Here is a 24,730-nt window from a genome sequence, read left to right as displayed (position 1 = left end):
CTAGCTTTTAAAGACGCACTTTTGATAAAATTTACCATTTTCACAACAGCTCTTAAACAAACAAGCTCAGAGAACAAAGACTTGGCAACCAGAGCTTCTCTGTGAAGGAAGCAATGAGTAAATATAATATCTAGTGATAGAAATGTGTGTGCATACGCTTACACAAGACTTCCAAGATAAATCAGCAGAGATAAAATAGTTATGTACTACTTAGTTGAAAATTGTCTTGTCCAGTTGTCGTTTCAGGAAGATCTTAACAAAACAAAAATTACTTTGTTTTCGTTTATAAATCTGACGAATGCTAAAATTTGGGGTTTCCCAGTTATATCTGTGGATTCATCCACTTGGAGAGAAAACAAATCCGCTGCTTTTAGTTTCTCATTGACTTGTGTCTCAACATCTTTGAACAAGTCTTGTATACGCCTACTTATGGTATTATTTGAAAGAGGAATTTTCCTGATCTCTTTTTCACATTCCTTTCCAAACATGATTTTAACAATTTCACAACACGCAGGTAGAATAGTTGACTCAGCGGTCGTATGAGATTTCATCTTTTTTGCTATTAGCTCAGCCACGACACAGCTAGCTAGATTCTAGAACTTCATTTTCCTGCATTTCATGTTCTCTAGATATCTTGATTGATCACTAAAAGTTTTTTAGTTGCACAGTAACGGTGTCACAGTAACTGCATTTTCTTTCGATTTCAGTTTACCCTTTTTTAGTAAAAAGAGTACCCGTTTCTTTTTGTCGTCGCTCCAGCCCTAATATGTTAAGTAATTTTACTTCCAGAATGTATGGTTCTTCTAATTGATCCTCAACTTCACTACTCTCGTTACATCTTCCGTTACTATAATCGGCATCATCGTCTTCATTCTACACCAAGGAAGCTAAAACTGATTCGTTTGGTCGAAGAGGTCCAGATCTCCCCAATTTCTTCAGGTGATACAGAACGTAATATTTCCAAAAAACAACCGTTATAAAAAGCAAGAAACCAAAAAAAGAAAATAAATTTGAAAAGATGCGTTAAAGCTAAGCTGTAGTGAATTTTAATCGTCTTGCAAATTCACACGTGCGCAACCTTGAATAGGTAAAAATATTAACTAAGCTTTGATATTAAATGGCGACTCAAGCTGTTACTTCTTGTTTGTCACGAAATTTGGAGTAACGCATCGTGAAATTTACGATATTCGTTCTTCTAAAATGAATCTACCACTGACTAATTAATAATTAAAATGAGTAGTATTTTCAAATGCTAATCATGTTGAGATTGCCCTGATATATCTAATGAATTGAGAAATAATGATTTGATATATATTTATTCAGAACTGGCTATTAAAATGTTTATATTTTTGGATACCTCTAATTTTAAGATTTCAAAACTTAATTCGGGGGTCATTATATTTTTCTTTTACGTTTTGCTACAAAAATCTGCAGAAAAATTATTTGCATTGTTTTTTTTCATATTTTAGTAATAAACTTGTGGGTAGACCCAGAATTTTTTATTTGCTGTTCATTGTTTAGGTCATGGAAATCACAACTCCAAAAAGTCCGTACAAATTTTCCCCTTCTTCCAAATACCTCTGTCAGAATATTGATTTTAATACAGGAACTTACTTGATAATTGAATAAACATTTCTGCTCCAACTTTTGCGATTTTTTTTAGTGAATTACCTCAAAATAAGATACTCCAAAAGCGTTAGAACATCCGAAAATATCCTAAGACTTTATATACTTATAGAAAGCTTTTAGTAATAGGTACTAACTTCTTGCAGGAGCCAAGGTCCTGATCTGATCAAGTTTATGATTGTTGATAAAATAACGATAAATTACCAGTGATACCATCGGTTATTCCAAAGAAACTGAAAGAAGTGTTTTTAGAGCTTTTAGATTTTGCTCGATCCCTCTAAGTTTTGAAATGCTCAAAGTCCCTAGACAAGGGAAAGAGATAGATAGTAACTTTGAAACAACTGAAGAACTACTAAATTGACAGGCAACCAACAGTTCAAGCAGTTTTTACAAGATTTGAACGAAAAGTTTTCACGTTAAATAAAAGCAACCCAATCGATAATGCCAAAGACTGGTGGGTTGATTGTGTCTTTTTGGTGAATGTGAATGAAAACTTGACCGATCTTGGAGGTTAAAAATCTGATGTTACTTAAATGTATTCATGTATTGAAGACTTTGAAACACAGAAAAGGCTGTGGAAAAATCAGGTGAAAAACAAAACTTTGGATCATTACCCTTATACACAATTAAGGAATTGAAGTAGAAAGGTACTGAGCGAGTCCTTTAGAATGTCTGCAATTCGACTTGAAGTGAAACTGTTGTCTTTGGGCGTCATATTCCTAACATTTAGTTAAAATTTGCGTGATCAGTGAATTGGAATTACAATTCATGCATACTTATTTCTTACCACGGTTAAATCAAAGTTAGCTACTTGGTTAATGGTAATGTAGATACCGTGTAACGCTATTCAAGTTTGGCTGCTATGTTGCTTTGGTCCTTATGAATAGTGATGTTGAGACATTTTTTGCCTGTAGCAAATATCCTTCAAGACATCAATTGTTTGTCCCAGGATTATGCTCCTTGTTTTAGGTAAGAGGTAGACAATTGCAGAAGATGTTCATCATAGTTTCCTTTTTCCTTACAGTACCGGTAGTTTTGATCTTCTTACACGAGTGATTAACTGTACTATTTCCGCCGACCAATATGAAGGATTTGCATCACCTATGAAAATTTTGACTTATCTGCAAACATATGACTGAAGCCAAGCTTTGAAGTGAATTATAAATTAATAAAAACAAACCAAATAATGAACCTACAGTAGATATTTGGAAGTAAGATTCTGATATTGAATTATGTTGAAATAATTATTCAGAAAATAAATTTCTCAATCGTTGAATTGATTATTATATTATTTGATTATTTTAACGATTGTACGAAAAATAGTGTGTATACCATAGCCGCGAAACTTTTTAACGACCTCAAGATTATCCTACCTCGGCCGCAAGCTGCCTCGGCGATAACTGTTCTTTCGGTACGTTTAAAAAGGTATTTCGCGGCCTAAGCATACAAATAACTATTTCAGTCTTTTACTTTGTAATAAAGCCACTTAAAAACTCTATTTTTAATTCAATTAAACTGTACCAAAACCATTATGCATTTTTGAAAATGAAAATAGGCAAGAAACATTGTATTTTATTAAACCAAATTCTTACAGGATGTTGTCTACATCCATTAATCGATATTTTCCGATTAATCGATATTTTTCGATTAATCGATTACCGATTATTTTTAAAAATATATATCGATTAATCGATCCCCCGTTAATCGATTATTTTTCGTTTAATCGATTATTTTGCCCACCCCTAGTGGCGAGTTCGTTGAAATAAGAAAAGGAGTGAAAGATAAGGGCTCGTCAACTCATATTCAAGGAAGAGAATACTTATGAAGATGTTAATGGAAATCTTGACAACAATATTTGCTTCGCTCGTTTTAATAGCAGAAGCTTATAGACATGAGAATTGTTATAAACAATAAATGCGTGCAGATATGACCAAGAATAGCCAAAGCGAGAGCAGCAAGTTTCATAAAACACAAAAAAACCTTTTCGGCCATGATCTTAACCTTTATCTGTACCTATATGATTATGGTACAATATTATGTCTTTTATATGCTATCCTATGCTCTTTTCGACGTAACCTGTGAGGTACGATCTTCGCTTGGTAATGCAATGGGTAGGAGAAACAAAGATCGGTGCAAAACATCATGTTGAAAAAATCTTCGTCAATGGTTCGGGAGATTAACACCAAAAGACAATAGATAACCTGAAAGGTACGCAAACAAGAAGTTTAAGATAGGCAACATCCCAACTAATTTTATTAAACAGAAATAATCGTGATGACACTATCACTAACTTCTTTTTAAGATACGGTTGTTCAATAATCAATATGAATGCCAATACTCCAATAAAATCACATTCCGTTAATTTTATTTAATTGCAAATGCAAGATAATGAGAGTATGTATTATATCTACTGAAAGTAGGGTATTTGTCATACTTATACCTTCAAAAAAAGTAGAAGCATCTGTTCAAATCTAGCGGAATTAAACGTACTGTATTACTCAGTCGAATAATAAAAAAATGCTTAATAGCGACCTTGGCGTCGAAATAACAACAATTTCGCGCCGAACAAGGCAAACAACAGGTGAAACGATCGAGAGAAGTGGCAATAAACCACGCGTAGGCATTCCACAGATTGACACTTCGTACAGCATCCCGAGAGCGAGGCTAGAGGCTTGTATCATAAAGAAGGCGCGGCTCCGCGATGATCCGCCCACTTGTCAAACTGACCATGAAGTTGCGCATTGGAATCGCTCGCAAATTTACAAAGATGTGTTTCCGCCGGTGACGAGAGATGACATTACGAAGTAAGAGTGAGATAGAACGAACGAAGCGTCGCCAAGTGACGCCGGCGCTTGTACACAACCTGACGACGATTGTCGTCCGGCTCTCGCTCACACGGCAGTGGTGGGGGAAACACCGCGATTCTCGCTGTCACTCACTCAGTCCGCGGAGACCTAACGTTGGAGGAGGAAGTTTTGCACCTGTTTCGCTCCTTAACGCAACGCATTTCTCAAGTTCCTATTTTTTGTGACAAGTGACAGTGAATTGACAGGGCGCCGAAGACACGTGTTATCATGTATACGATTAGTAACTTGTGCTGTGTTGTGTAAATGATTAACGATATATATTTATATTTTTGTATTTTTTTTGTTGTGAATTAATGATGAACTAGTGGGGAGTTGATAAAAAACTGAGTCAAGATTTTGCGCTATTTTAGAAGATTGGAGGAGAAAACTCCAAGCAAAACAGACAATATGCCGAGGAGGAAGCAAGACTGTCCTAAGAGGATGAAATGTACGTTGATATATTTTCTCTCAATGAAATGATAAATGAAAATCATGCTTTTTTTCTCGAAAATCTATTTTGATTAATAGAATTTGAACAGGAATAAATAAAAGAAAGTTTATTTATCATAATACGGTATAAAATGTTGTCATCCGGATTAATTTTATCTAAAAATTGTTTATTGATTGTAGATCGTCGAAAGCAATATTATATTAGGTAGGTATATATTAATTCTATTCTCAGGTTACACAATATGATAACAATAAACGGATGATTTGTTTTATAAGTTCTAATATAATTATCATATCAACTATTTCATTTTTCAATAAAATAACCAAATGTTGAGACTATTTTCGTGTTTATTTTTCAAACTACCTTGAGAATTGTTGAATATATATGCGCATAGATTTATTGCTGTTTAAACTTCGAGTTCCATTGCGCACAATGATGAATTGCTTCCCGCGTGGCGTGAGAACATGTGCAGAGCTTTCTTTCTATAAACACCACTCCATGAAGGTGCCTACTGTTTTACGAGTTCGTTCTATAAGATAAATCATACATTTCGTTATTTTATGATCCAATTAGCTATTTTGTTTTCTAATTGACTCACATATCATTATTTTAACGTTTACTTCAATGGAACCGCGTATTATTCAGCCAAAAAACGGTATATTTGAACAAAAATACTTTCAATAAAATATTATTACAATATTTAATATCCGAAAAAACAAATCTGTATTGAAGTAGTGATGATTTCCTCATTTAATTCGAAACGATATCAGTGAAACTTCACACGAGACCAGTTGGGCAAAAATCTCGACTTGATTCAATTAAATTAATTGTTTCTATTATGAATTGATTCTAGTTGATTTCTCATTAAAAATACATCTGAAGATATATTTTGAAATATCTATTGGAGATGGATTGTTTGTGAATGCATTATTCATGTAGGATGAGGAATATTTTAGGTTTGGCCCCGATAAAGGAAAAAATTTCGTCTGCAGGACTTTACCTAGACTTTGGTTTATATAGAAGATAACATGAAAATTACTGTTAGCTTTCCATAAATTTAGTTTATGTATGCATAGTTTAGTAAAAAAAGTTCAACTACTGCATTTATAAACTTTCGTTTCTTATTACACCCCTTTTAAAAGATACTTTTGTAAGTGTTTATTACTAAAGATTATTAACTATTAAATAGGATTAGCCCATTAATCGATTGGGTGATTTTTAAATTGGTATTGAAGGATTTTTCATACCCATTTTTATTCTCTTTTCACCCCCTAGGGTATAAAATTATATTCTTCTTCTTCTCCAGATCTTTTGATGCTTTTCGAACGTCGAGAGTATTTGTATTTTTCTATTTATCCATTTTATTCACTCTTTCATACCCTTTGCTTCTTCATTCATTTGCTGTATTGATTTTCTCTTTCTCCCTACTTTCTGTGCTACTAGTTGTACCCTATTTATTTGATCTTCTAGATCTATGGGTGGAAAATCCATAAATTCTTTCTTAGTGAAAATTGGCGTTGTAAAAGTTGGCTACTGTTCAAATTTCATGGTTGTATTTTTAATAATTTCTGTAGTTTTTTCATATATTTTTATTAAAATGAGACATTTTTAACTTGATGTCCCCGCAATGCAGTTGAAATCTCATTAAATTCCCTCTTATCCTACCTCTCCTTGACGAAATGTATATTTTTACCAAATTTCAACGCTCTGGGCGCTACGGTTCCAAACATATCGTAATGAGTCGAAATAACCGAAGAACATGATGCCCATCGACTTTTTTATCGATATGTACGTCTCTAATGGTTGAAAATTGCAAGAATGCCGTAACGGTTGACTAGTTTCGACATTATTGTGTCTCATCAGAGCAGTAAACAGCCGAATGAATCAATATATTTAAAACAACACTTTCACACACTATCCAGATTTTTATATTATATTTACCACCGTAATTTGAGTCCCTGATGATGATTATATAAATATTCGAAAGCTGGGAATATATATTTAAAAAGTAACACATAATTTTAAAGGTATATATAAGTACATACAAATAATTTTGAAGGTATATACAAGATGTTTCTAAATTCATGCGACTTGTTTGGAATTGAGATGGGTCTTTCTTGTATAAACATTTCCTCACCCTTTTCCGATATATCACCCTTAAAAAGTGGTGACTAAAATTGAGTTTTCATTTTTTTTAATTTATGTCATGCTAGAAACTTGAAATTCTGTAATTTTCGTGCACTAATTAAGGGTATTTTTTCAATATTCCTGTTATATTATTCGGGGGTGAAATTAGCAACCTTAAATCATTAGTCTACTCGACACCCAAGGTTGATATTAACGATTCGAAGAATCGTATTCAAATAGCGTGCGACACCATAAGAAATCGTGTACGGCAATCCATGACGATCATGTGTTTGGACTAGAGGTGGTAATTTCCATCATTTATTATGATTAATATTATAGTCTCCGATATCCTAACAGACGCTTCTAACCGTCTGTAAGTCACATTCCGATCTTCTTTATCATGTTGCCCATAACATCTATGTTTGTCAACCGATTTTGGCCAATTTTCTTAGCATTCATCACTGACGACCATGACGAAATTCTGCGAACCAATTGTGAACAGTAGTTTTTGATGATGCTTCATTACCGAAAGAAGCGATTGTATATATTATTAAGGAGTAATACCTATTTTAGAATCATAAAAAATCATTCGACTCAAGCCTTCACAGATAATTTAAATTTTTGCATAAACTTGCTTCTTCTAAACGTTTACTATCAACATCTTACTCAAGTTCTAAATTGCCTCTGACTACGCAATAGCAATTGTTAATGTTCACCAAAACAGTGGTAAATGCCACCTATTGTTCGATTTTAAAAGCTTAAAAGGCAACCCTCGCATTAAGTAAGAACTAAAATGATTCAAACTGATATTGATAGTTGGCCAGTAATAAATATTCGAATGAAATTCACCAACAATGTCTGCAGGTATATAAGGCTTCTTCCACTTTCTTGAGCTCATTGGTATTGTTGCTATTGATAGATCAATATTTTTGCATATAGGTACTGATGTTTGGATTCTCCAGTGATTGATTTCAAATCAAAAGTTTGTCATTGAGTCCACTAACAAAGTTTTTCTACTTTAAATTCACATACGTGCTTATTATATGGAAAGAGATACCTGGTATGAGACAAGACAAGCCAAAGCAAAGACTGGCGACTGAATTTTCATCCGGATACGTGCCGCTTGTGCCTATGGGAGGAATAAACTGCTGACTGTGAGTGTCCAGCACGGGCGCGATTAAGACATTTGGTCAACCATCGTGGCTTCTATAGTTCCGTCAAAAGATTCATGCGAAAGCTATTGATCGTCCTTTTGTAATTTTCAATGGGGTACGATGGGTTTACCAGAAGGCCTACTTGTTTAAAGGTCCTTGGCCGCTCACTATCCTACTATTGATTATTGACTATGTTTATGAGAATATGAAACACCATAAAAGTTTGAATGTTGAATTTGATTTTGTTTTCTTTTGGAATAATCCTTGCAATTTTTCTGATATTATTGACGTTGCCATGATTTAAAATCTTTTAATTATTCACTTTCTACCATTTACACCATGAATTTGTCTCTAAATTTTTAATTTCATTACACAAGGAATAAACCAGTTTCCATTAGAGCAAGAAAAAACAGCTTTACCACGGTCTAACTCAAAAATGGACATAGGATGTTACTCAAATGATTAATTCAAATATCATAAAAGGTTGTTTGTGTAACTCAATTTCTTGGACTGACTGTTAATTATTGATGGTTCAATATCAGATGAGAAAATGATTTGTTTCCAGTTCTTGTGATAGATTTTTGATTTTGATATAAAACATCCACAATGTAACAAAATTCATCAGGTGTGGTTTTACAACATCTACACAAAAAAACTGCTAATTTGAATAGGAAGTATTATAGAAACACAGGGGAACTAGATTAGATAAGGCAGCGATGCCAGCTTTGGTTGGCGCGAAAAATAGTCAACGATAGCAACTTTTGCTATACAAAAATTGGATGTGACTTTCTTATTAGCAGTCAGTAGGGAGTTGTAGTAAAACATTTCCAGGATTTTAACGACCTTGAGAGAATATTCATTAAACTAAGATATGCTTCGGGACCCATTTAAAGTTGCATCTAATTTTTTCATATAGCCAATAGATCTTTAAGTACTTGAAAATATTTTCTGCGTATGCCTCAAATTACGCCATGTTTTTCGGGCACTTTACAAATAAACATACGATACACACTACGTTTTCTATACAATTTAAATAAAAAAAGTAAAGAAAATTGCTTATTTGTTAAAAACAGTGAGATTGAATTGAATTGAAATGAACGAAATAAAAAATTAACAAGTATTTTTATTAAAATAAAAAATGTTACCAAAAAAAAATTGTTGTTATGGAGTATGCCGTAGCGATACACGAAGTGAATCCTTTTTACAAAATCAATATTTTTTTGAGAGTTTCCCAAAACCTTGTTTGGAATACCGTCAAAAACGTCTTAAAACAGTAGCGAAAAATCATTTAAACACTCGTTCCAAGTGTAGTAAATGTGACTTGTGGGTTAAGCGTTGTGGTCGAGGTGATGGTCGGTTCTAAGGGATTGATCATGTAAATAAAGACTCAGAATTTATCATAACTTGGACAAAGTAGCTAGTTTTTGTGTGATACGATGCTTTTATTTGACTTTTCAAACAATAAATATTTGGAGACGTGATGGAATCAAAAATATCTGTAACACGATTACTGTCAACTTTGTATAGGTTTTGCTGTACGGTAATCTAAAATGTTTGACTCATTTTCTTTCTCTACCATGCAAGATGAAATCAGATAGTCATAGATAGAAGCTTCATCAAATAATTTTGGCAAACTTGTTGATGGAAATTTTTGCCATATAATTGGGAAACTCAACAAAGGTCTATTATTTACTGCTTGACGATTTCGTTGCTTGTCTTGTTCTAGCTTCAACCACTTTCCTTTGTCTAGACTTTGATCTACTGGGACACGGTTGCGAATTGCGTTCTTTACCCTAAAAAATTTACAATTAATTTTAGTGGTTAGAATTTTTTTTTAAATATTTACAGAAGAATGCAGTTTGACTTGTCATTAAAATTGTGATTCTAACCTCTCAACCAATTCTGCCTTATTTCCACCTTGAGGGCGTCCACGACATTTTAATCATGGTCTTAATTGAATATAATTATGAGCTTCTACCGTTGGGCGCACTAATGATGCACCATCATCACAATTTTGTGGTGATACAACTTGTTGCCCGGCCATATCCAGAAAAAGTGCCCGAAACTTTCATATTGCCGCCGTTTAATCATGGCGGATGCGCGTGCTCTGAGCAAACCATTAAATGGCCTATTCAATTCGACACATTTTCATTATGCCTGTATATTAAACAGAATCTAATTGAGCCAAAGTATGGCTTTTGGTAGTTTTGGTGTCGTCTTCTTTAAGGAAAAGAAACCTCCATTTTTATTAAAGCTTTATCCCTTCCAAAAAATAAGCACAGAAAACAATATTTTATTGATTACAACGACCGATCCAATCATTTTGTGCAGCTACTGACAACAGTTTTTTAATCATATTTTTTCCTCATTCATCTCATTATTAAGTTGAAAACAACTTCAATACTGCAGAAAATCACAAGCACTCTATTATAGTATATTGTTATTCAATTGAAATCGTTCTAAAGACCTAGAGAGTACGAAAAGTTACGAAAAAGCTGTATACTCGGCGTCTACCCACCGCATTACGCATTGCGGTGGACTGAACGCACTCTTCCTCTGTTTTGACAGCTGGTTCTATAACGTGGCATGGCAACATCGCGCAAAACATAGATATTCATGTAAACCAGTTGAATAATATTACTGCAACAGCGTGAATCGGAAGGTAGAAACATTATTCAACTGGTCAACTGAGCTATGAAGCAAAATTATGTGAATATAATTTTTTTTGTTCTTATTTTTAGGCGACTGTGCAACACTGCAGCGATTAGGTACTAGCCGCTCCACTTGACGTTATTTAAATAAGAAATGAATCAATAATAAACATTTAATTGTTAGTAATTCGCTGTATAATAGACAATTAATTAATTAATTTTTATTGACAATTAACTTCTTTCACAGCCGTGTTTTTTAAAAGTATATTCACTATTAAATGAATGGTGAAAAAGGTGAAAAATGATAAATCCACAAGTGTGTCAAACGAAACTTGAATGGTGTTCACTTTGAGAGAGTTTGTGAATGGATAAATCGAGAGTTGAGAGTAAAGTGAGGAAGTAGAACGAGTACAACTCACGCAGTCCCTTGTAATAATATCGACCCGTTACGGCCTGGCACTGAACTTCCTATTCGCCAACAACAAATTTCTGAAACTCATTTAATATACCAATTTGAAACAATTTGAAAAATCACCTAAATAAAGTTTTTAATTTATGAAATAATCACTCTGTATGTTGAATAACAAACGATATTATTTGAGGATTGTCACACAGTTCTATTTTCAAAATTCTTACATTATGCAACCGTTTTAATGAGTACAAGATGTAATCGAAATGTTCATAAAAAATCAAGGAAGCAATAAGCATATTTCTTGTAAAGGTCAGTACTTTTTCAAAATAGTTTTTCGTCCCACCTTGTTTATTAATACGAACTATATAAAATGATACTGACTGTACTATTGGACACGATTGAAAATTACTTTCATTTTAAGATACGAATGTTTCACTTTTTTATTATGGGAAGATTGATTAAATTGTTAAAAATTTGACTCCATTTATTTCTACCGAGTGTACGAGGTCTGGTTATTAAATAACGAGACTGGTTACGAAAAAGGGTTTTATTATAAAAATTATTCGAATGCTCCCCTTCAATATACTCCCCTCCCCTCCCCATACACGTTTTCATACGTTTTTTCCATTGATCAAAGCATTGCTGGAATCTTCTTTTTCTTCTTCTTTCTTCTTGAGGGCCTTTAGGAGCTCTGTCGTCTTTTGCTTTACCGCTTCCATCAACTCAAATCGGGTCGCTTCCAAAACAGATCTTTTTCTAATCTTTCTAAACTTTCAAAGAAATCTGAGCAGACACGTTGATGCAAGAGCTTTTGATCAGTTTTTTTGGCACCAACTTCGCACAAACTGTTGTCGTGTGTAATTTCTCGTGTAAAACTTTTCTAACGGTTTTTTTTATCGGCGTTTACAGCCCCCGTAATCATCTGGATGCTCATTTGACGATCTACACGAACAATTTGGTTGATTTTGGTCATTGTTGAAACAGTCACAGGGCGACCTGGGCACTGGTCATCTTCAGTGCTCCCTCGGTCTTACTAAAGCGCTTACAACAATCAAAAACACGCGCACGAGATAAAGAATAGTCGCCATAGGCCTCTTGAAACAATTTGTTCGTTTCAAACCGCTACTGCACAAATACTATAATAGTGACGGATATGGGTTTTGGTACGTGCATAGACAAGATATCTAGATACCCAACGCACTACTCGTTTTTTACCTCAACCGTCTAGGGCGCTCTCTAGGCGCACTGTCTCGTTATTTAATAGCCAGGCCTCGTAACTTCGTTTAAAAAATCTTAGACAGATTCAATGACAATCAACTAAGAATTTACGAGGGTTGTCAAAAATTTCCGACTTTATATAGAAACAAAACATTTTTATCTGTAAACATTCTTATTTTTCAAAATAGTCTTCTTTAAGTACATACATTTACTATAACTTTTTTAACCCTTCAAATAATAGTTCCTTCTCAAAATAGGCATTTACGTATGCCATAACGACCTTGTATGGTAAAAATAACTGAAACTGAAAGTGAAATTTTGAGATTAGGAAACAGAAAAAAATCGCTGGGGCTGAAATCTGGGGAATATAGTGAGTGGGTTATTTTCAGAATAAGATCGAAAACTTTCGTATAGAGTTCTTAATTATTGTATAAAATATTTCACATTTATGGTTATGTTTGTGTCTTTATTTGGATTCTTCAGATTTTGTTACATAAATTTTTGAACATTCTGTATCATGCAATTGATAATTAGTACAAACAAAATTACTCTTTAAGGAATTAATTTCCAGAAAAAGCCCGAAAATTAGTATGCAATTAGATAAAATCCAGGAAATTTATCGTAAGTCGCAATAATGACAAGGGTTTTTCAGAAATTCATGCTCTTTCAGAAAAGTACAAAATTAAAAGAATCGCACAACAGAAGTTTTTGCTCGAGCTGTCAAAACTTAGTATGTAGAGAGAAAGACTTCGTGCTAAATGCGCAATTTTTGTATTTCAATCTGCACGGAGATCTTCGAATAATGAAGTGAAATAGCTTAAGGAAGATACTAGGATCTGTCAAGACCGATGGAGGATACCTAAGAAGGTTAATGAACCACGAGATAAAGATAAAGATGAAAAGATGGTGATAGTGACAGTGATAAATATCCAAAGGCTTGATTGGTTTGGTCATATACGAAGAAGAGATCCGAAAGCCTTTGTACGGAAGGTAGCATAAAGAAAGCCAGCCATAGAACAGCCAAAAGGTTGGTCCAAAGCACGCTGGGGACAACAAGGGGTGAGAAACTGGAGACAAGTCGTGGAGGATAAAGAGAAGTGGAACAGGGTAGTAAGGGAAACTGTAACAGTTTGGAGAGTAAACCAAGAAAGTTCTTCACAAAAGATGAATCCACAGAGTCTAATAGGGTGGCTATCATCAACAAAGTATCCTCATCACTGAGAAACACTTATCAATATATGAGCCCTTTTAGAACAGAAGCAAATATTTAATCAAAAAAAGTAGAAGAAAATTTTAGAAAAATCATTAAGCTATGGTAATAGCTCAAAATTGTAGTAGATTGGAGTAAACGATGCAATTGGAACAATAGGATACATCAAAAATATAAACTCGAAATGGGAAAGTTTTCCTAAGAGTAGGTTTTAGTAATGAATTATCTTTATGGAAATATGACGATATACTAGGACGGTCCCAAAAGTACCTGGCCTGACCCAGAGATGGCGATAGTAGCTTGAAAAGACGCCATCAATAGTGAACGTTTCCAGTGAGTTTGTAAACATGGAAAAATTGGTCATCATTATATGAAACAATACTTTTATTTGAAAAGCTTTAGCCGAACCAATATAAAAGCTGAAATAGATTCTACTCTGGATGAGACTGCACCTTCATTATTAACAGTCTAATATTGGGTTTAAACGAGGCCGTACGAGCTGCAAAGACCAGCTTCGCAGTGGTCGTCCAAATAAGGTGATGACTACAGAAAATCAACAAAGCGGTACTGGATGATCGTCGACTTAAAGGCATTTCAAAAAGTGCGTCGTGAAGATATTTCCAACGATTGTTTGGTAATATTTCACATAAATAAGCAGTTTCATAACCATGGATGAAACGTGGGTCCCTCACATCACACCCGAATTAAAAAAACAAACATCACAATGGACTGAAAAGGGATAATCGTCTCAAAAGAAGGCAAAGACTATTCCATCTGAAGGCAAGGTCATGGCGTCGGTTTTTTGGGATGCGTGTGGGAGGATTTTCATTGACTGTCTTGAAATAAGGAAAACTATCAACAGCGAGAGCTTAATGCAATATTTGAGCGAAGAAATCAAGCAAAAACGGCCGCTTTTAGCAAAGAAAAAAGTGTTGTTTCATCAAGACATTGCACCAGCTCATACATCCGTTATTTCAATAGCTAAAATTAATGAATTAAAGTTTGGATTGTTTTCTGTTCCGAGACATGAAAAAATGGCTCAGTGATCAGATTTTTCAACAATCAAGATGATACATAGAATGTTTAAAAATATATTGCCATTTTTATATCAAAATCGCAACGAAACAAACATTTTGTATACGATATGAATAACTAGTCAATAAAGTAGTATTAATGGATAACACAAACATCTGTACGTAGGTTTTTTCTTAGTAGTTTCGTATAATTATTATTGATAGTGTTATGAGGCAATATTTAGGATCTTACTTTGTATTTGGAATTGTTCATGTAGTAAGTACGAACGCACATCATCAACCTGAAAGACGGCTGGTTAATTCGGTTGATTATATACGCGAGTCTATAAAACACAAATCGCTTGCAGCCATCAATTTCATCATTTGAATTCCAACACTCAGAAACAACACAAGGAAAATCTAATTTCCAAAATAAAAACAAAATGATAAAAAATCTGCATCTGAAACAACCAACTACTAGAGGCAAGCAGCAACCCTCCGACAAACAAACGGACGACGAGGAAATAAATAATGAAAAATAAAAGAAGAAACAAAAGCCCTCGTCAGAAACAAACAAGCATCACAGAGTAGAGAGGAGCAGGAATCAAGAAAACTAATTAAAACATCAAAGATGTCCAGGCGACCGACATCGACAACTGAGGGATATGATGGAAAGCTATGGCGGCGAGGATCGGGGAGATTTTAAGGATAGAGGGCAGCGAAAGAGAGCGGAAGAGGGATCACGTTCATTATCGTTTCTAAAATCATTTCATATCGTCGCTTTAAAATTCTTAATTAAAGTACTATTATCAAAAGTAATTTTCTATTAAATTCCAATTCATTAAATAAAACAATTAACACCCTATTTAAAGGAATATGCACTTCATCCAAAAATAGGCGATTTCTTATGTATACAGAGTCGGGCAAAATGGGTAGAACATCGAATTTGTAGCTTGATTATTATAATCTTTCTGCATTAATTTTTTTTCTTTATTTCGTATTCTATGTAATGCTGTTTGCCGCTATTTTTGTAACACATATTTAAGATGACGCCAACAGGTAAATTTTAAAAAATAATTTACGATTAATCTCATCTTATCGGAACATGCCTCCTCGGGACACCTGAATATGCTAGGTTTAGTAGAGGATGTACCGTGTGAATTCTTATTAGACTATTGAAATGTAAAGTATTATAACTGGGTTCGTGAAAATATAAAATAAATATTTGTAGCAGCTGAAACCATTCCATTTTTCTAATTGCTCCTTACCAAACGTTCAGCTTTTGTGGATATTGTGTGTGAACTTCTTCCATCCATTATAGATTTTTATATAGATCTGTACATGCCAATGAAACCGTTCGCCTTAAAGAGATGAAGAAAATGATCATAAATCGTAATTATTGATTGAAAATACTTACAAGAGGTATTTAAAACACAATCAAACATTCCGGAGTCTACGGAGAATACTTCTTTGAACTTAGAAGAGCATTGCAAGATTCTGCCTTTTAGCGACACAATGGAAGTTTATTCTATCGATCATTTTGTTCCTTCTAAGATGTTCCCAATTAATTTTTTCTACATTTCAGTTTTTTCTTTATATAAGTAACACGATGTTCGATTGTATGCAGTTTCTATAAATTTCCAATAAATAATTACAATTTATGATAATTTTTTTTACAGTGTTTCTTTATGGCGAACGGTTTACTTGGCATGAACAACGAACTAAAAATCTCCTAAGCCATAAATTCTACCTAGTTAATCAAAAAGTAACTTTTTGTTAAAAAATAGATAGAAAATTTCTTTTCGTTATCTTTCGATTGTACAGGTTGTCTCTGTAAAAGTTGTGTAATAGCATTATTTTCACGTCTCATCACTCCCGAATTTTTTTCATCAAGGAACACCCTAAATAACCGTATCGAATACCACTCGAAAAATCTCTCGTGATATTACGATTAAATAAATTGTAAGTGATGTTGCTCGATTTGAATGACTTTTTACAAAACCTCACTACGCCTATGATTCTTGGATTGAAATGTCCCGTGATGGACTGTCCATCGCGCCCGTCACGTCTGTGCCAGGGTTCGGTAGCCGGAAACGGGTGGTGGCGGTTGCCGTCAGTTCGAAACTCTGAGAATTGTTAGATTTCTATCTGTCTGGCGATTCGGGATTCGTTGTTTTTTATTTTAAATTGGGAATAACAGTTTCAATTTAATATATGAGGAAAAAATCAAGTTAAAAATAAATAATTTTTGGAAAAAACAGGAGTTTATTTTAATTCTATTGAAATAAAAACGATTAATTTTCACAATAATCTAGTTTGCTCTTGCTTAACATTTTCGGATATTATTTAGTTTAGGTTGCATACGCCCGATTTCTTTGTAATTTTAGTATGTCGTGGAGAAAATTATGCTGATTAATTTAATAAATATACTAAAAGATAGTCTAAATGTTCATCAGAAATCCCTCCAGCCCCTAATCCTCATCAGCATCAAGTATTTGCATATATATATATATATATATATATATATATATATATATATATATATATATATATATATATATACAGTGCTTTTCAGATAAAAGTATCCACCTTTAATAACTTTTGTAATACTGGTATTTAGAAAAAATCCAAGAACATGTCAATTTATATTGGAAGGGGCAAGCATTATGGCTTATTTAAACTTACTGGAAAAGCCACCCCCTCACCCCTAGCAGCATCCCCTTTATTTTTTTAAATTACTTTTCATATTTTTTATGTAAAATTTTGATACTCCTCTTTGAGCTGATTTCAAAAATGTATAATACTTGTAGGTTAAAGTGGTTAGTTTATGAGATAAACAATTTTTCTTTTAAGAGCACAAATTTTACTTATTATTTACTTTCACCTTATTTGCTTGTACTAAAATGGGTTGTACAACAGTTCAAACTCTTTAATCTTTTTAACTGTGCTATTTATTATGAAGTTACAATAAGTGTTCAAAATGAGTACCATTCACTTCCATACAATGGTATAATCTATTTTGAAATGCCTCTCTGACATTGCTTAATACGGCTGGATTTAATTGTCGACATTCATTTTCTATCCTCTCTCGTAAATCATCCAGAGATTCTGGTTGGGTAGCATAAACTTTTGTTTTTAAATACCCCCATAAAAAGAAGTCTAGGGGTGTTAAATCCGGTGACCTAGGTGGCCATTCCATCATCTGCCCCCTTCTACCTATCCAACGAGCGGGGAATGTTTCGTTTAAAAATTGTCGGACAGGCATAGCATAGTGTGGGGGAGCTCCGTCTTGTTGAAATACCAGTAAATCTTCGGAAAGGTTATCATCATTTTCTATTATTGTTGTAATACGTGGGTCAACCCCTTCCCTGAGTAACTCAAGATATGATTCACCATTTAACTTTCCGTTGATGAAGAAAGGTCCGACAATGTGGTCACCTAGGACACTACACCAAACGTTCAACTTTTGGGGATGTTGTGTATGGAATTCACGCATAATATGTGGATCACTTTCAGCTCAATATCTAATAAAAAGTAGAGTTTTTTGTGCTCTTGAAAGAAAAATTGTTTATCTCATAAACTAACCACTTTAACCTACAAGTATTATACATTTTTGAAATCAGCTCAAAGAGGAGTATCAAAATTTTACATAAAAAATATGAAAAGTAATTTAAAAAAATAAAGGGGATGCTGCTAGGGGTGAGGGGGTGGCTTTTCCAGTAAGTTTAAATAAGCCATAATGCTTGCCCCTTCCAACATAAATTGACGTGTTTTTGGATCTTTTCTAAATACCAGTATTACAAAAGTTATTAAAGGTGGATACTTTTATCTGAAAAGCACTGTATATATATCTGTATAACATACTAAAATTTCAAGGAAATCGGGCGTATGCAACCTAAACTATATATTTACCAAATTTTCTATTGAATCCAACTACCTATCTGTCTACTTAAATTAATTTTGGTACAATAATTCAACAATTAGGATCTTTTGTAAATAGATGACTGACTATTTATAATAATTCTTTTTTGTATATTGTCATGTTTCATATTATTGTTTTGTACATAGACTTCAATGTGACTAGTTATATAAATCAAAACAACGTTGTAAATTTACGTCCTTCCTACGCGATTCAGAGCCACCTCTTCGATGAAGTTATCGACTATTCGGACTTTGGGTCTAGTGGACACGTTCTCCGAAGGCGATATTGTCCAGAATCCTCATAAACATAACTGTCTTATGGCCTATGCTGGTCTTCTGACACGTCTGCTGCCCATATAACAACCATACACGTTATATTCTAGTTTAGCTAGACGTCTATGGTCAGAAATATATTTGCAACGTTGCTAGTTTGATTTAAATAATAAATTTTTGACGTTTTGAACAGAAAATAGATTTAATTTTCTTCGTATATTCATTTAATTTGTATGTATAATGCATACATTTGAAATATACGAGGGCTATTCAGTAAGCAACTTATACTTTGACGTCTTCGTAGACGCCATCACAACGGTAGCGGTAACAACTCTAAATTCTTGTTGTGAGTCTTATGGTTTTTGGTAGATCGCGTTTTAATCTGTTTCTTCTATAATTGTTACAATTTCTTGTGTCTCCTTTCTTGTCTACTGGTGTGATTAAACATACTTACCAATCTTTTGGCGCTTCTCCTACGTTATATATATTTTTCAGTTTGATTTTTAACATTACAGTTTCTGTTATATCTCTCTCTGTTGAAGTGGACCCAGGTGTGCTGGGTGCCAACCCTCTTCTCCACCGATGCATGTGGAACCGTACTTAGCGAACATGCGCCGGCTAACCTAACCTAACCTAACCTAACATTCCCTAGTTTCAGTTTCTGTTTTGCCTGTTGTATATCTTTTGAACGTTTACTGTTGTTTGGGATTCTGTTAATCCCACTTGTCCTTTGGTCTTTTTGTGTATTTTGTCTCGTTTATATTGTTTCCTTCTGGAAGGTTTCTAAAATAACAGCATCTGTTATGGTCTCCGACCACGAATTTGCTCTCTTGTGTTGCTTGCTGACCATGCTTGTCGTTCCACATATTTTTTTGTCTGCACTATTATTTTGTTTCCAAATTTTGTCCACATTTCTTCCACTATGTCTTCTCTCTTGATTTATTTGATTTTTCTTTCAACATTTCTTGGTGTCTCATTTTATTTGTAGTTTATAACATCTAATTTTCTTATTCACTGTTTTTCTTTTATTTTTTTCCTGTCTGTTTGTGATTTTCTTTCCTTTTAATTTTCATAGGTTCCACAACTGTAACTGCTACAATTTATTTATGTAGAAGAAGTTTTTGTCCATAATATAAATCATATGCTGCGCTTTTTATCATATTTATCTTTAAAAACTGAACATTTTAGTCTTTTATCATACGGGACACGTTTGGCAACAATGCCTGTACAAATAAATTTGTTACTGTGGGTACGTAGGCTCTTGTACAACAAGCACGTATAGTATCTTTATCGTGGTTTGCAAAAAAATAGATAATTTTCTTTACACTCGTAAACATCTTTATTTAAGCACCTATGTACGTCTCGTGTTGTCTGAAGTAGACGTTATTGATCAATTTGTCGTTAATGTCTTTGTTGAGAACATTTTTATCTATATTGGCGACAATCATTTAATAGTAAATTATCTTACTGTAAGGTCCTAGAATAACTCATTAATATATTTTCAATAGTAATAACACTAGTGATTGGATTTTCGCGAAAAGTTTGTCGACCTTAGTTTCTTGATACACTGTTTTTTTTTTTCAACCAACTGATATTGAAAGACATTTGATAATAATTAATTTTATAAAACTCAAATATCTGTGTATTCCATACACTTAAGTACAGAGGTCGGCATAAGTCAAGCAACGCATTGGTTAATAAAGTGATTTTCCACAATGTTAGGAAACTAATTTATTCTCCTCATCACAAACAAGAAATAAATATCTGAATTCGTTTAGTCTTAGAAAGGCTCATTTCAAAAAAAATTATAATAGTTTGCAGCTATTTCAGAATAGAGATAGAGGTTTGGTTTATTTTCATAAACTTGTTACAATTTGTTGACAAAAGTTTGTAAAAACTAAAAAACAAATATAAAAATAACTAAAAAAGATACAAATAAGATCCCAGTAAATATATTCTCAAATTATTGCGGAATCGGATTTGATTTCAATTGGCAAGTGATTGTGCATTTTTTTGAATTGTAAAATTTGAGCTTTTAACTAATTCTGAACGTGGAGTAGATAGGTGAATGTTTCTGACATTGGAGAATCGTGCTTACGAATTAGGCAAACGGATTCAAAGGAGAATCTTTCTAATATTTTGTAGTCCCTGTAGGGTATCCTGCTGTTTAGTCCGAGTAAATATCTAACACGCCAGAAGGTAAGGGCATATCGGAGATGCGACTCAATAAGGGCATAATAGATTGTTAAGGAGATGGATGAGTTTTGTTCTTTGGAAACTGATCTCAGCGCAAAACAGGAGGAACTTAATTTTTTACATTAGGCGGCAATTTGTAACTACCATTTCAAGGAATTGTCCTCAACAAGCCATAAGAATTTTACAGATTCAACGACGTCAATGGTGATGTTATTTAATTAAAAAGGCAGCAATGGATTTTTATATGATAAAATTTTATATTTTCCTTCAGTACTACATTGTACAAATTATGTTAATAAATTTCAAAATAATCTCCAGAATATACAGTAAAAAAGAATTACATACACTCAATATAAGTAAATCACGTAAATTATACTTTTGATAAAATAAAATGTTGGATATTGAAGTTCTTCTTAGTTGTCACGTTATATCAAAACCGGTTAATACCTTAAAATTCTTCTTTCCACATAATTTTATCTTGCAACGGCGCTATACTATTTAAATTAATAGCTGATGGACTTATAATTTAGAAGAAGCCCCGGTGTTTATTTAATTTTCTTTCAAGACTTTGGGACCTAGTCTATAAATTAGTTGGAATATTGTCGTCTCTGGAATGCCGGATTAATAATTGTAATTTAATAGAAGATCATTCAAATAACTACGTGTACTGCTGTACTGCGTCTACTGCTCATTATGGTATATTTACTTGCGATAAAAAGGCGTCTTCTCATTGATTTTAATGTCACGATAACTATATTTAGTGTGAGATTGACATCTCGAGAACTGAGTCGAGTTGTATTACTCGCCACTAATATCAATTGGGGATAGTTGCAGTGTACTACTGTTCAAGCTTCTAAGGCAGAAAAAGTAAGTAAAAAGATATCAAAACATCTACTAGGTGGATTTGGGTTAAATTTCAATAATAAAACAAATTCAATATCTTCCGTAATTCATGTTTTGTATGATTTTTATTATTATTTTAGAAAGTAGAAGAAATAATAAGTTTATGAATCAATTGGGAGATATTACTGCTTATTTTCGTTGATTTGTAATATTACCTCAAGACCTAGAATTTACTCCAACCTGTTTATCAATAGAGTATCGTTATTGAGAAGAAATAGAACACATTGAAAGTTATATGAACGAAAATAAAGAACAATGTACAAAAAATTAGGTCAGCAGTTGATTTGTGTAAGAATTTTGCGACGATCGTTCAATATATGTACAGTTATTAGGCCGTTTGACCATCGTCAATTGCATCTTTTCACCAACACTAGAGTTTGGAATCTTCGGTTTTACTGCTAGTTCGCTAGTAAGGCGTCTTTGCCTTCTTCGGAGCCTTTGCAATTCACTGATTTGACAATTTCTTCAATTCCAGTACTATATGGTGGATAGGGGTTTCATATACATTTATTGGTCGACCTAAAAATCCGACTCAATTTATTTAAACTACGTCAATAACGCCTAGAATGTTCTTGAATGCGCATTTGGTGAATAAACGCGAAATATAATGTGTGGATAATTCTTTAGTCAATATACGACAAGTGCTTTCTTCTGATATTGATAGCCTCTTCCAGCTTTAATTCGATATTCGTCCATTACCATTAAGTGAACTTTTCCGATTATATTCCTCGTTGACGCAACTTTCGACCGTCCCGAAAGCTCGTCGTCAGTCAAACTGGCTACGTTTGAATTGAGCTGCCCAAAATTTTGCGACCGTAAATGATGGTGCAGACTGTTCGTACACAGTGTCCAAATTCTCTTTCATTTATTTTGTTCATATTGCACCTCAAAAAATATATTTAATGACAACTCGGCAATTCCTGCGACTGAAAAAAAAAATAACTTTAATAAGTAAGTTTAATAAATAATTGTACCCACAAAATTTTTTCTACGTCCGTAGACTTCGGCAAAACTCTTGTCGATTTTTATTTTATATTAGTAATATTAAAAGTACAACTTACTTACATTCTTTATGAATGCACATGAATAAAAAAAAATGTAAATATTATAACGGATGTAGAAAAATAACTATTGAAATATTGGTTCAATTTGGTTCCTTTTGAACGCCGCTAATTTTTGGCGGGCTTTAAATGACGTTAATGGCCATGTCCAGTTTTTGTTCACTTCAAATGTAACAGTTAGTTTTATACATTTTAGATCATAATATCGATAAAAGGCATGAAAAAAATTTAAAAAATCGTTTTATAGGTATGATACCTAAGTGTAAAAACTCTATTAGAAGAAAACCTGATAATGAAATGGTATAAACTGTAAAGTTATAATTACATTGTTCTAAAGATCATTTCAATGTTTTTACTCTTTTGACCTCAGCTAATGTAAAATCTTGTTGGTTAAAGTTTGGTCGGGTAAGGAGGCTTTTTATAAGGAGGGGGGTTTGTTGGAGTAGGTTCTGATATAGGAATAGCAGGGCTGAGGTTGTGGTGGTTGCTGAAGGTTGAGTGTGTTTAATTATTTCTGGATGGACATTTTAGGCCGGGAGAAAACGAAAATGAAACTTGAGAGCAAAATCTGCTTTTCTCGGTTTGGGTATTTCCTATATTCGGCCATTTGACTGTAGAACCGGTTCACCAGGTGGCAAAGAAACCGCAGAAAACCTGCCACACCGTTGATCTCTTAATTAGATGCAAAATATACAGTAATTATGAATGTCAGAATGTCTGAGGAACAATCAGAATCTAAAGACACTTCGAGAACACAAAAATAAAGAGATTTTTTCTTCATCACAACCAACACTTGGTTTAGACCTCAATAAATACAAGAAATGTCATTAAACATCACGACCAATAATGGTTTATTAAATTTTAATTTCGCTCGCTTATTTTGCATTCTTTCATGATCATTTTAAACAATTAAGAACAAATGAAATGAGGAAATAATAATAAAATTACGACTGAATTTTTCTCCATTCTATTAATATTATCAGAAGTATTGTGATTAGCCACTGTATTTCTTTCAATTTTCCTTCATTTGAGTAAATGACGTATACGAAACGATTTGATTGACCTACCACTGTTTATTGGAATGCCAGTTACCGACCGGTGTATAGTTGTCGCAGCAGAGAACCCGGGCAGACGTCTTTTGACCCCAGAGTGTGCATTGCTTTGAGCCACCACAGACTGATCGATCGGCGGAATAGCATGACGGTGACGGGAGACGGACAGCTCAGAAGTAGGATAGTATCCTCCCGTTCCTATACCCGCTCACTTCCCTCGTTGACAAAAGGGACCAAAAAGGAAGAGATGCGACTTGAAATATAGAGAAATAGGGACTATATGGTATTGCACTTAGGCTGGACTTTACGAATAGTTTTTAACATATGAAACAGAATATTTTACATAATGTAGAATCAATTAAAAAGTTTTCTATACACTTTTACGTAAAAAAATATGTCTCGCTGTTTTTAATTACACTAGTTGACAGTATATCTGTAGCCAAAGAAATTTTAGCTGTTATATAATGATATTCCAAAAACCAAAATATGATTACAAGTCTTTTATCATCTCTAGTTTCTGAGCTTCAGCTATGTAGATATAAAACTGGAAAAGAATTGATTATTGAGCTCTAGAAAGCTTTGTTTTAATGCTCTTTCGATATGTGTCCCCGAAACT

General features: G+C 33.5%; 1 protein-coding gene across 1 annotated transcript in view; it reads left to right on the top strand.

The window, feature by feature from the left end:
* The first annotated feature begins 4,567 nt into the window (after window positions 1–4,567).
* The window catches only part of LOC130442107 (protein tiptop-like), a 261,074-nt gene continuing 240,911 nt past the window's right edge, over window positions 4,568–24,730 (top strand). Inside the window, exon 1 of the mRNA XM_056776149.1 lies at window positions 4,568–4,920. Within this exon, the coding sequence (XP_056632127.1) occupies window positions 4,881–4,920 (40 nt within the window). The 5' untranslated portion in view covers window positions 4,568–4,880. The remainder of the gene's footprint in view (window positions 4,921–24,730) is intronic.

The sequence above is a fragment of the Diorhabda sublineata genome, chromosome 1 (genome assembly GCF_026230105.1).
Source record: "Diorhabda sublineata isolate icDioSubl1.1 chromosome 1, icDioSubl1.1, whole genome shotgun sequence".
NCBI classification, from domain to species: domain Eukaryota; kingdom Metazoa; phylum Arthropoda; class Insecta; order Coleoptera; family Chrysomelidae; genus Diorhabda; species Diorhabda sublineata.
This window is presented reverse-complemented; position numbering and strand designations above follow the sequence as displayed.